Source organism: Taudactylus pleione, unplaced genomic scaffold (genome assembly GCF_031769625.1).
Source record: "Taudactylus pleione unplaced genomic scaffold, aTauple2 ptg000095l, whole genome shotgun sequence".
In the NCBI taxonomy this organism is placed as follows: domain Eukaryota; kingdom Metazoa; phylum Chordata; class Amphibia; order Anura; family Myobatrachidae; genus Taudactylus; species Taudactylus pleione.
The window spans coordinates 26,234,855-26,249,447 of NW_028284497.1; the positions used below are offsets into that span (position 1 = coordinate 26,234,855).

Genomic DNA, 14,593 nt, shown 5'->3' on the forward strand with positions numbered 1-14,593 from the left:
AGAAGCAAAATCTGACGCTGAGCAGTCTCACAGCTACAGTTGCAGCACCCCCAGCATAAGGCTGTGCGCGGATGCGCTCTCTGCTGTGTGCAAGGATGTCAGGCGCATTTCCGCTAATGTAAAGTTGCGCACATCTACGTATTTTCAGACTTATGTTTTGCCTCAGTATTTTCCATTGACTGACTTTAATTGGGCTCCTGGATGTAAACGATCACCTCAGCTAATTACCGAGGTGATTTAAGCCAAAACTCGGTAACAAACGATCCCGAGGCACACAGGGCAGCTGCTGGGCCGCCCTATTAAGTCTTATGTCGGTAAGGGAGCGGGAGGTGCTGCCCCTGGAGCCACAACCGGGCTGGGGATAGGATGACGCGTGGGCCGCTGCTGCGGGTTTTTAGTTCAGCTTATGTCATACACAACAAAGCTACACGCTGTTTCTGACGTCACCGAGCAGCGGCCAATCACAGCACGTTCTGTCACACTCAGCCCCACCCCCGCTCCGTTACAGCGTTGCCCCTCCCCCCCGGTCACCGGCGATCCCTCCCCCTTACATTATCATTACTGCTGCTGCTGGAACATCACACACAGGGGTGTGTACGCGCTCTCCCGTCCACTCTGCACATAGCAGCAGCACCGCCACCACCGTGCGCGCTAATAGTTACGGGACAGCCGTAGCGCCGGCGCAGCTATAGCGGAAAGGAAGCCGCGCAGCCGGAGCCCGGAGGAAAGTGCCCGTTACTCATGTCTCCCGGGCGGCCGGGCATGAGCAGCGCCTGCAGCAGGGACCATGAGACGGAGAACTAACAAGAGCACAAGAGGGAGCAGGAGGCGGCACCTGGGCTGCCGGAGGAGTCACCGAGACGAGGAATGGGAAGGAGAGGGTGACGCTGTGGAGGAGGATGACGCCTGCACCGCTATCACAGGTGAGAGTGTGGCAGTGCCAGGTGCTGGGGTGGCACAGTAACAACCTCCCCCCGCCCTGATACCGTGTGGTATAGTGACACCCGCTGTAGCCGTTGTGCTTAGGATAAGTAGTATGTAATGGACGCAGTGCTCATAGTAAGATGTGGGACGTTATATATGTGGCATTGGGCCTCTTACATCCCTGTCATAAAGATCTTTTCACGGTCTTTTTGTGATGATCTGATGCGGAGGCTGCTGCCCTGCTTGTGTGGTGCTTCCAGGATGCCCTGGCCACATATCTCCCTCTCTCTATATACATAAGCTGTACTGTGGATATTCTTTCCCATGCAGCATACTCACTATCTGGCCAGACATATTGTGATTTGGGATACACTTGGCATATTTGCTGTAGGAAACAGGATCACTAAATACAGTATGTGCTGATCAGACTTTCTATTTATGTCCTGTCAAGCAAACTTATCTAGGCTGAAATACCAAGACTATATTATTTTGAACTCTAATGTGATTTTTAACTGTTGATCTGACATTGTAACAGTAGTCTATATTGTATACCTTCTTTCCTTTGACCTTCTTTTGCATTATTTGAATTCTGAAACTTCACCATGTCAGTATCAGTCAGTATCAGTCAGTTTTGTAAAAGCAGAATAGTATATAGTGTAAGGCACCTAACTGTTTTAATTAACTGTACCTTGGCTATTGTACTTTTATCTATTTGTTTTAAAATTCTCTAAGGTGCGTACACACTAGACTATATGCTCCCTGAGCGATATCGTCTAGGGGTGTGGGTACAAGCCGGAAACATAGTAACTGCATTGAAAAAGCCGGAAACATTGTAAAGTGTATTACAAAAGCCGGAAATCATAGTAAAATGTATTAAAAAAGCTGGAAATTATAGTAAATGCATTGAAAAAGCCGGCAATCATACATTTACTGTGGCTTTCCGGCTTTTCCAATACATTTACTCTGGATTTACGGCTTTTCTAATACATTTACTTTGGATTTCCGGCTTTATCAATACATGTAATATGATTTCCGGCTTTTCTAATACACTTACTATGTTTCCGGCTTTTACCCTCTTCCATCGTCTAGTGTGTCCCCGGCAGGGTGTGCTCCATGTCGTTCACGACATTGAGCACACCCGCTGAACGATATCGTTAACGATATCGTTCAGCGCCGGGCTCTAGAGTTGCCAGCATATATGTCTGAAATCTAGTGGATTTTAATCATTAAGTTTGTCCCAAATTATTTCAAGACAGTGGACAGATTCTCTGACCACTAGTGTAATGTTTTGGGATGCTAAATAGGGTGTCTGCAGATTATAGATCAGTGATGGGCAACAGACACCCCTGACCCTACTACACCTGCTTTGATTGTAATAGCTTTAAAGCATTATGCCTGTTGAGATGTAATTAGAGATAGGTGTCTTTCTTTATTACTGCATCCTGCGCTTTTGTAGGTTAGACATCTGACCAAGTGGCCCCTTGTTTCTGATTTCCCAAACGATTGTAGATAGTGGCATCATACAGATGTAGAAATATATATTCTCTCAGTAACCAATCGGCTCCAAACTATTATTTCTTAAACACAGCCTGCAAAATGTAAGTTAGAAGCTGATTGGTTGGTGATATATATCTCACAATTTTATCTCGCATCGAGCTTTGATACATATGCCCCTTTAGCATTAGATCAGAGGTTCCCAAACGCGGTCCTCAAGGCTCCCCAACAATTCAGATTTTAGAGATATCCAAGGTTGATCACAGGTGGTTAAATCAATTGACGGAGGCACTAATTAAGTCATCTGTGGTCAAACATGGATATCCTTAAAACCTGGACTGTCAGGGTGCCTTTAGGACAGAGTTTGGGAACCTCTGCATAAGATTGATAGATAAATGTATATAAATTTATAGGAGCTTATTTTTTATTTTTTTTCCCTTTGTTTAATGTTCACATTGTCTAGTATCAATGCATTTTGCCTGAGGCACATTTTGTAATGAAAATAGAGCTGAGCTGCCTATGGACCATTGAATCTTACTGCTACATCATATTCCCATTCACATTCAAGTCCAGTATACCTAAAGTGTAGTATAACTATTTTCTAATGCTTAACCTGGGTCATTAAGGTGTGAGTTCTTGCTTTTAGCAGATGGCCTATAATGTTCTATTGCAGAACCTATCCTCATCTGCAAGATAATGGGCACCTCCTGGCTTTGAGGCTGCACATCTGCATTTCTTTGGGTGGAGGGTTAGAACTGAGTAGTTGTAGCACATTGGCGCTACACAGATAGATATTGACAGATTAGTAATTCACTTTCTAGATGGAAAATGATTCAAAAAGGTTACTAAAAAGGTATTTATTTTTTTAGAAAATTATAAACTTAATTACCACAACATTTTTAGTAATTGTCAGACTAGTGCTGTGGTTCCCAAACTTTTTTGAATTACAGAGCCCTAGATATCAGTAAATTTCTATCTGCACCCCTAGGCCAAAAGTTTCTTAATTTAATTTTTTTTTTTTCTGAATATCTCAATAAGTAAATTTATGTTTACCCATCATCCTTTGGGTCAGTTATGTCAGAGGTTCCCAAACGCGGTCTTCAAGGCTCCCCAACAGTTCAGGTTTTAGGGGCATATGTAATAAAAGCTTTATGTGAGATATATATATCACCAACCAATCCGCTTCTAACTTACATTTTGCAGGGAAATGATAGTTTGTAGCTGATTGGTTGGTGATATATATTTCACAATTTTATCTCACATCAAGCTTTGATACATATGCCCCTTAAGCTGCATACACATGTAAAGATTTCTGTTCAACCATCCAACTAGTTGATTGGTTGGAATGAAAATCTTGTCTGACTGACCATTTTCATGTTTTCCGGTGTTTGGGAGCAAATTGCTGATTGTCACTTGCTTTCATAACTTACCAGATTTTCTTTCCAACCATTCAACTAGTTGGATTCTTGGACACAATCTTTAGGTGTGTACCCAGATTTAGAGTTATCCATGGTTAAGCACAGGTACCTCAGTCAATTTGATTTATCCACCTGTGCTATGCCATGGATATATCTAAAACCTGAACTGTTGGGGAGCCTTGAGGACTGCGTTGGGGAACCTCTGATTTATGTGGTGATGGACAGAGCTGTCATTCAGTTTGTCCACATCTTTTATCATTAGCAGCCTCCAGCTCTGGTTTTGCCTGTCACATGGGCAATAATAATTTGATATGGTCCTGGACCACAAAGTGCCACGGCACCCAGTTTGGGAACCACTGGTCTAGATCGCTCTGGTGTGCTTCCCTTAGAAATCTTGTCCTGTCTCTTTGGCATTGGAAGGCCATGTTTTCAACTTTGGGGGGAATGTATTAGAATCTGGTGATTTTCCAGCAATTTGAGAATCGACGCATGTAATAGAAGGTGACTATCTACAAAATCACTAGAAACCCACCATTTTAAAATGTGTGTTGCCTCCCTAATATATATATTATAATGTAAAAATGTATTATTTCTTTTTCTATAATGTTGAAGGTAAAAGTTGCCAGATGGGACTTTTTTTTTTTTTTTTTTTGAAGCTGCTGAACTTGGGCCAGAAAAATATAATATACCCCCCCCCCCATATCCAACTCATCTTCTTCTTTATCTAGCAGGGCGGCACTCACTCCTTCTTAAATGATTGATAAACACCCGGTTTGGGATCAACATTTTGGAACTTTAATGTTCCTTCGTCATGATAACAATAAGTGAATAAAGCAAGCTTACCTTTATTACATGACCCCTCGTGCAAGTGAACGCCAAAAGCCCGTCACAGATGCTGTTTGGATTACGTAATTAATTGAAAGCGAAACACCCTTAACCAAAATTCTTGGAGCTGCGGAAGTCTGGTTATTACAAAGTACAAAACGCACAATCAATAAATGAATAAGAATGATACTTGATCTACAAGTTAGAGAGAAGAATACTCTATCCTTTATATTGCAACATCCAACTGCAATGATTATTGAGCCTGTTCTATTTGCTCAATATTAGAAACTAGGCAATAGCCACGCTCTGTTTATTAAACACAACCTCATGTGCGTGGTATACTGTACTGTGTCCCTTATTCAAAATGGGCTGGCGTTTGACTGACAGACAAGAGACAATGTAGAAATTACTTATACAGAGTATACTCAGGTTTTTTGCTCAGTATGTGACCATCAGACATATGAAACCTACAATCCTTTTGGAGCAATGGTATTTAGCTTAAAAATCCAATTGCTTTCTAACTGCAGCAAGCGTCGGGATCTGTCTCCTCCTCTACTTAATGGGGGACATGATCTATAATTCTGTAGCGCAAGGCAGACAAATTGTGCTATGCAACGAGGAAATGTTTCATTTGACTCTACTTGAAATAAGTAAAAAATAGAACAGGCTCAACCATCACTGCAGTTGGATGTTGCAATACAAAAGATACTTTATTTACAAACTAGAGAAAAGAATACTGTATCATTCTTCATTTATTGATTGTGCGTTTTGGAATATCCAGACTTCCGTAGCTCCAAGGATTTTGGTGAAGGGTGTTCACTCTCAATTAATTACGTCATTGAAGCTGCGTCTATGACGGGCTTTTGGCGTCCACTTGTACAAGGTGTCATATAATAAAGGTAAGCTTGCTTTATTCACTTATTGTTATCCTGACGAAGGAACATTAAAGTTCCGAAACGTTGATCCCAAACCGGGTGTTTATCAATCGTTTAAGACTGAGTGAGTGCCGCCCTGCTGGATATTCTAGATTTCTTTTTCCCTGCCAGCTAAGTTTAGCAGTATAGAAGAAAAATTTAAACATGGACTAAAATGTTGTAATGTTAACAGCCTGCAAAAGTTTCCTTTCTCATTTCATATATTAAAAATAAGATTTACATTTTACAAAGTCATGAGAACACTAATTTTATTATGTAGTATTTCCCCAACATTTTATGAATGGAGAGCGCACTGGGGGTGATTATAATTCAGCGTGAATTGAATAGTGCCAGGAGGGAGCTCCTGGAGCTATTCAGTTGACTGTGTTTGTTAGTCGTGCTTATGATTTCTCCTCGCATCCTCTTGAGGGTGCGATGGAGAAATCCGACTAAAGTGCCGGCTCTGAGGCTGTTTGCCGGCTTAGCGCGGCGCTAACAGCCTCACGGCCGACACTTTAGTGGGAGAATGTCTGTTCTCGCGACTAAACACCCTGCTTAAGTCATGAGAACCGGCATTCTCAGACTTAAGTGCTTCTAGTCGGACTTAACATCGCTGTGAATTGAATAGCTCTGGGACCAACATCCTGGCACTTCTCACATTACAATAAATTGAATTGCCCCCACTAAGCAAGAAATTGCTCAGTGTGTACTGGTGCGCACCGATCCGATATTCACTCTGTCAGATCAGAGCATTTACCTGATCAGCTGCACACGTTGGGTAGTGTGTACCTAGCTTTAATCTTATGTCACTTTTACACCACTCCATTACTAGTTTCAGTTACTCTTGTAAGAGGTCGCCACTGAAAAGGTCGACACGTTGTGGTTTTCTTTGTTGATTGACACTTACTGGAGGATTAGGCACTTACCCCAATGGTTAAGGTTAGGCACCAAGGGGAGGGTTAGGGTGACGATTGGGATTAAAAAAAAAAAAAAAAAAAAAGAGAGAAAATCAAAGTTTATTGTGGTCAGGAAGCCGGCAGTCAAAATCCCGAACGCCGGCTTCCCAACTGTCAAATCCCGGCATGGGACTAATGATAGGTGTCGAAATCCCGACGCCTATTATTATCCACCCGCCGAAATCCCGACACCTGGCATACCGACCAAAGGTAAGCCGGGCATCGGGAGCGGACAGCCGCGGTGGGGGGGTAGGGTTAGGGGCTCCCGTGAGGGGAACTGAGGTTTAGGCTAAGGGAAGGAGGGGTTAGGGCTAGGCACCCCCCCAGAGGTTTAGGGTGTGGGGAGGGGGGTGGGTTTAGGTTTAGGCACCCCTAATGGAGGATTAGGGTTGGGGGGGGTGAAGGTTAGGAACAGTATAGTTCCTTACCTTGTCGGGACCTGCACTCTTCTGTCTTCCAGCGTCGGTATTACATCCGCCGGGCTCACGTCCGGTGGTATGTCATACCGATTCCGTATCTCAGCAGTTGTTTAATTGCTAATATGAGAGGTGCAAGAAAAATTAGCATGCACCACTTTCACTGATGAAGGATATTTAGAAATTTGATCCTGAATCTACATTTTTTAATAGATTTCCCATCTTCCGTATGCTTTAGGCCACAGACAATTTTAAGCAGTTAATACTTACACTCTTTGATGGTTCAGAATAGGATGGAAATGCAAGTGTGCTTTGCTTTTATTTGCTTATTACTGACCGTCCTGCCCCTCAAAATTAAAACTTTAATGAAAAATTTTCTTCTGCAAAATAAAGTTGAAGGTTTGACTTAAAGATAGTTTAAAAAAAAAAAGGTATTTTTATAATGGGCTCATATTGCTCTTTGATTGCTACACTTTGTAAAGCTGTTACCTCCAGTTTATTACCATAAAAGCTGGAGTAATCCTTAATGGCATGAACTTTGTCATTTTAATTGAAATGTAATTTATCAACCCAATACTCAGATTTACCAGTATTTACAAATAAGGCAATCACCTTATTTGTGTATCATGTAACTCTTAACACCTTCAGTGCTGAGGACCAGTTTTTTTTTGCAGAACAGCAGACCGTAACATCCTACATTTGAGATGTACAGAAAATTGTCCGCCTCTGGAAAAGACTATCCGTTTCGAAAGCTAGTAATTTATGACAATCGAGCAAAAGTGATTAGAATTCTGCTGTAGTTGGCTCTGCATATACAGTCTTTAAAATGGGTCACAGCAACTGTGTTGCTTTGTACCAACTAAAGCAATCAGGTCTTGGTATTTACCAAGTGCCGAGCAGACTGGGACTGACTTTTAACTCCTTGGATCTCGGAGTTTATTTTGTATTTGGTTGACTGGATCCAGATCAATTCCTTGAAAACTCTGTTGCTACAGAGTCACTCAGGGATAGATACCCCATTCTCCATTAGTCACCATTTTCTTGCCACTTTAAAAGAGGGCCTTGAAATAAGTGGAATATGATGGGATGACTGACCTGTCTCTACAGCTTGCACAAATATTTTGTTAATACCCTAATGGTAGATAGTGGCTGGTTCCTGGATGAGATGACTGTAATGTAATTCTGATTTTCTGATATATTTCTGATGAGAAATTTTAACAAATCTAATATTATAAAAGAGGCAAAAAGGATTGCGAAAACTGATGCAGGTAAAGCCATAGAACTCGTAACAAAAACTTCAAGAAGCAGTGAAGACACAGGTGGCCACAAAGCAGTCGTTTCTCACATAAGTGGCAACCAGGGTCACCTTTCTATGGGAAAGCGGAAAACCCCTACACTAGGACACAAGAAAATTGGTATGTAGGCAAAGCAGCGAGTGGATGATTGGGGTACTAAAGGCAGATGTAATGACTTGAATTAGAGACATCCCAGAGATTACACTGTCAGAGAATGAAAGGCACACTTGGCATTATATAGTATGAATAAAAGCTACTTACAAGATTTGTTATGGACACTCATCTAAAGCTGACCATAAAGTAAACAATTATCATTCCAACCAGCCAACTAGAGGGCTGGTTGGAACGATAACCTGTTGGTGTGTGGGAGCAAATGATGATCGCTCAAAAATGATTGGTCCAACTAGCAGTTTAATTAAATGGGCATTAATTATTTCAGTGTAGCTGGAGGGGAGTGGGTGACAAGCTGCTCGGCAGATGAGTATGTGGGAGAAGTTGTGGTGTGTGATGGGGTGGGGTCAAGTTGCTGTGCTGTGTGACTAGCTGTGCTGCAGATGGTGGTTTGTGTTACCAGCTGCTGTATGGTGCAGGTTGCAAGCTGCTGTGTAGAGTGTCATTTGTGACAAAAACTGCTGCATATTATACATATTCAGTGATGTCAGAATATTTCAGATGGGAAGAAGTTGGCTAATCTGATAAAAAAAAAAAAGTGGGCTCAGTGTATAGTGTAGTTGGACAGACATGTTTGACAGTTGGTTAGTTGGGTGAAAGTTGATCACTGGGGTTGTAGATGGCATCTTGGGGCACACAATGTCAGTGGTCAGAATCCTGGTGGCTGCTGTCCCGACGGTGAGTATTAGGGGGAGGGTTAGGCTGTGGGAGTGGAGGATTAGGGATAGGCTGTGGGGGACGGCGGTTACAGTTAGGCTGCCTAAGGTGAAGATTAGAGCTAGGCTGTGGGAGGGAAGGGTTAGAATACTTGCATACATCAGGATTCTGACCACCGGCATTATCACCCCTGGGATCGTGTTCACGATACTGACTTTGAACCTCTATACACTCCTGCCTATACCTTCTAATATCCTTCCTATAAACCTCTAAGGATGACGCTATTTTGCATACGCAGTCGTACAGTAAATAAAGACTCCAGACCTTGAACCTGTGGTTCCAAAGCACAAAGTGATATTTCAAGTAAAAGTACAGTTAGTTACATGCTATGATCTAAGTACAATGTAGCGCAAATAAATTATACAGACCCAAGTACAGTTATACATACGCACGCGCACTGGACCAGATCCCGGCATCAGCAAGATAACCTCTGTCAATCGGCAATCAGCAAGAAGACTAGCAACCCAGGGTCAGAGCACACATATTTATACCCCCCCAGACATAGACAACACAATAGAAAGGCTTGTTGCTGATCCCATTGGTTCACAAGGGGGATGCATCTGTTACAGAGCATTTAACAGGTTGATTCAATTAGACACAGAACAGCCTCCAACAGCTGGTTGCCTCTGTTTCCCGCCTCATGCAAATCCTAACAGTTGGTCTTATAATGTACATTTCGTTGCTTGAAGTCTCTGCGGTCCATAAGTTGCGAGTGCATGTTGCGATCTTCCCACCGATGATACTGGGAAGCTGTGGAGAGGGTGCAGATCAGTATAATACCAAGCACGGCTTACTTATCATGTATTAAACCTGAGCTACTAAATAACCTTTATTTCACAGCAATTATAATAAATGAACAAACTTGAATCTTATACTTTAAAGCTTATGAAACCTTGTATGTAAATATGTACTGTGTAAGTATTTGGGGTTTAATAGAAAGACGCTAGTTAACTTGGGGCAGATGCGTGTGCATGAGGCTAATAAACAGCATTTTCATACAAGATCTTATGCATTCGCTAATGTGCGACTAGTTAACAGCGCAATTGTGCGTATTTGTGTGTATGAGAAATGGTGTAAGATGCAATCTCATGATGCTAATAGTAACATCGCCATATGTACTTAAGTGTGAGTTTAGCTAAAATGGCGCTGGGCGGCCATTCGCAAAATGGCGTCTTGCCATCTCATTTACATAATGGCGTCTTGCGGCCAGTCGCAAGATGGCGTCGTTACGATCTAATTTTAAGCTGATCTTGTCTCAGCCAATTATCCAACTTCGACAGCGTACCCAACCTGATCAGTGTATAGCTGACTTTAGAGAGATTGGTTAAAGAAACCTACCTAAAACATTACAATACATTACTGTTACAAAGTCAATTTAGTTTTTCCCCTTAATTGTATCTATATTAGGTTGATCAAATTGATTCAGAACTTAAATCTAAACTACTGGTGTACCAGTGGTATTATAACCCTACTACATCTGTATGAAGATTGAAACCTTATGACTTTAACTCAAACACTGAACAAATATCAATCCAAAACTTTTACACCTATCTCCAGGTGAGACATTAAATTCAATATCGCATTACCTCTGAGACTCAAATAAGCCAAACTTCTTCTTTAATAATGTCCTAACATTTCTTCCCAAAACCATAAGATGGATCACATTCCACACCCAACATTCCGATCAATCTTAACCATAAATGAAATGAGATTTGAACATTATATTTGCAGTAGAATGGAAATATACAGAAATAGTGTACCCAACCGTTATCATGAACTGCTAATAAAATGGTACTTTGTATCTGATTCCCAGTAAATTGCAGAAGATATAGCAATGCCAATTTACAAATGTATTTTGCCATTATTCAGTGAACTGAACTTGGTTATATGTGACTTTTTTTTTGCTTTAGAATGGCTCATCTTGAAAAATGTTATATAGTATTGGTTCCGAAAAATATGTTAGGTTTTAATATTAGCAGAATACTTTGTATGCCAGGGGTCTGGATACATTTTGTAATTAAAAAAGTGTTTAAAACAGCCAGAAGGTAGTGCAATATGTATGGCAGATGATGCTGATTTATTTCTTAATTTTTCTCATGACTAATTTATACCTGATCTGTATTATAACCAGAACACATTCCTCTTTTGCTATTGGTCTGTACTGTAGTGAGTTTCACATTCTTTAGGTAGGTTAATATTTTTTTTTTTTTTATTTTATTCACTGATCAAGACAATTTTCATGTATGCTATTTAAAAAAGCTTTATCAAAATTTTTTTTTCACTGCAAGCTTGATTAATTTATCTAAATACCTCATATGTAATGCGCCAGTTCTCCTGAGAACATTGATAACTAAGGTCTGTGGTCTGTTTTAAGGGGCCTATCCATTAGCAGATAAATTTGTCGTTCAATTTATCTGCTAATGGATAGGCTCTGAACAATGAAAATGCGCACTCCCGCAGCCGACAAATTTTGTCTTTTGTCTCTCCAACATGTTGGTCAATTATCGCTGACAGATATTAGAAATATCTGTCGCGGTGAACGACAAACAATATTTTTAATGAAAATGAATAGAAACATTAAAAAAAAAATCTACTCCCTGAATGATGTCAAGCAATATCGTTTGACGTTTGCAAAAATCTGTCACCGCAGCCCCAGGAATTTTCAAGGGATAAATCTTTTGTCTTTCATTTTTTGAAAAAGATCTGCAAATGGATAGGCCCCTTTTAAAGTTGAAAGTGGTATGGCTTGTAACTGCAAATAAATTGTATATTTTATTTTGCCAGTTAAACTTTGAGACTCTGGTTTGATATATTGGTGCACTAAGGAATTAAGGGTAAGGGCTCTATTTATTAAAATCTTTTATCGCAGCAATACAGATTTTAGTTGTGCCACTATACATCAATCCGGGGCTTCCTCCGCTGCTATGTAAGGTTTTTTTTCTCTTAACCTGCAGCAATGACCCAGAGGGGATCTTGCAAAGCTTTGTTTTTTGTCAGGTGATATCATGATGAGATAGGGTAACGTTGTCACATGATTGCTTTCTCTAATGACAAAAAGCAAAGCACTGTATTGCTTTATAAATTATGCAGTAAGCATCCATCCTACTAGACGTGTATGGGGACAGTAAGCAATCTCTGATTTTCCCGTTGTTAACCTGTTAGAAAAATTTATTCTTAAATTTATTATTAAAAACACCAGAGTAAGGGCTTTTCTCAACTTAATAAATAGACCCCTAAGGTCCTTATTTAGTGTTAGGAGCAAATCTACATAAAAGCTGGAAGCTTTCTGAAAAAACATATTGTAATGCAAAGGTTTCGCTCTGCCTGTAGGGAACGCATGAAAAAAATTGTATTTCAAAGGTTTCAGCTGTTGCCTTTAGCACACACACGTACTGGGCAGACTTAATTTAACGCAACTACAATGTAGAGTTGAGCTACAACAAATCCCCCACTCCAAACTCTAAATTTGTCCACTCTGCAACACAACATGGTTTTAGGAGACCCTAATGAGGCCCTCAGTGTAAACTGATCGTAATTAGTTATGTCACTAGGGGGGTGTAGACCGCACCAGGCGTGACACCAAAACAGAAGAGCTACTCTGCTATTTTGCTGTCTCCCCCTCAGATTGTGTCACGAATACCCCTTTCAGACATACGACCCGGGAAATTTCCTGCTCGGACTCGGGAATTTATCCTGTGCAAAATCCCGGGTGTTTGGTCGAGACACCCCTTTCACACTACAGCGTCTACCGGGAATTTCCCAGGTAGACCCCTTTCAGACAAGAGCAGGATTTTTTAGATTACCCGCCTATCTGCCGTCTGCCCCTCCTAGCCTATCCCCTCTCTGGCTGCCGCTGATGAGGTCAATCCCGACAGGTTTTTTTTTTTTTTATCCCCTATTTTTCGACCCCCCCCCCCCCCCTGTTAACCCCTTCTGTTAATGTACTGCCCTGGTGTTCCAGCGGGAGCGCGGGCGGCTCGCTGTGCCAAAGATCTGTCGGTGGTCTCCAGCGCTGGTGGGTGTCCTCGGCGTCCGGCTGGGGTCCTCTGTGTCGCAATCTACAGCGACACAGCCACCGACGCGGAGGTGGTGAGCGGCAGCGCTGAGTGTCTTATAGGACCCTCTGCGCTGCCAACTCAATGTAAAAGCTGCTTGGTGCAGCCCGGGAATAGTAAATTCCCAGGTAGCACCATTCAGACATAGGTCCGGGGAAATTCCCTGGTAGATTGAAGGGTCGGCTATCCGGGAATGTGTTCCCGGGAAGGTACCTTCCAGACATACGCGGCATCCTGGGAATTCGGCTGAGGCAGGCCAAATTCCCGGGATTCTCGGTATGTCTGAAAGGGGTACGATCAGTGGTGATGGATGTGTGCATCATCTACACCACAGGTCCTCAAACTCTGTCCTCAGGACCCCCAACAGTGCATGTTTTCCAGGTCTCCTCACAGAATCACAAGTGAAATAATTAGCTCCACCTGTGGATCTTTTAAAATGTCAGTGAGTAATGAACACACCTGTGCAGCTGCTGGGTAACCTGTGTGGGGTTCTGCGGACTAATTTTGAGAACCACTGATCTACACTATGCCTGGACCTGGGAGGGGCAGGGGGCTGTGAGGAGTCTGCATTGGTGCCATGGATGATACCAACCCATGTAACGCCACTGAATGTAATGGAGCTGCTACTTTTTGGATCATGTTTATGTCTATGGTGCTTTTATTACCCTGAGATGGCTCTCTGTATAGAAGTGCTTATGATGTACCTGCAGTGATATTGCTGGAGTCTTAAGGCAAAGGGTATTACTAATATTGTGACAAACATAACAGATTTTACTATATCTTGATTTTATTCCACCAACAATAAACTGGCATGAAGAAACCATGGGGTCAATACTATTAGGTGCGAGTTGCTACTTTCACTTCAAATTCGCATAGCGAATTCATTTTGCAATCCAATTAGCAACTCGCACTGAATGAGTCAGACTGAATTCGCAACTTTCCACTCGCACCACCCTGAGGGTGAGAGATGGAAAGGAAAATCGTTATTTTACGGTTAAAATGCGGGGACACCATGCTGAACCCCTTGGACCCCCCCCCCCATTTTTTGGGGTTAAAAAAATAATCCGCAAATCACCCCAAAATCAAGTTTTTCGTTAGCTTAGGCACCCCAAAGATAATTATAATAATTTTTTAGTTGAAAAATAATATTTTTTTCAAGGTGCCCTTAAAGTACCCCAAAATCACACTTTTTCCTACTTTATTTTTTTTTCTATTTTTCATTTAATTTTTTTTTTAATCATTTTCTTGTGTTTGAAAAAAAAAAAAATCAGCCATTTGACACCATTTTAAAACCTACAGTACCTTCCTAATGCCCACAAACCGCCTTCTATACGGTCCTGCTAATAAAATTGTCCATTTTGGGGGGTCTAGAATGGTCTCCGCACATTTTCATGCATTTCTCGCAAAT

General features: G+C 41.6%; 1 protein-coding gene across 4 annotated transcripts in view; it reads left to right on the plus strand.

Moving 5' to 3' along the window:
- The first annotated feature begins 555 nt into the window (after positions 1 to 555).
- The window catches only part of CDC14B (cell division cycle 14B), a 108,155-nt gene continuing 94,117 nt past the window's right edge, over positions 556 to 14,593 (plus strand). For all 4 annotated transcript variants that reach the window (XR_015878227.1, XM_088470070.1, XM_088470072.1 and 1 more), the window contains exon 1: positions 556 to 923. Coding sequence is in view for 3 of the 4 variants with exons in the window: in XM_088470070.1 (XP_088326196.1) it covers positions 788 to 923 (136 nt within the window). In the remaining variant the exon portion in view is untranslated. The remainder of the gene's footprint in view (positions 924 to 14,593) is intronic.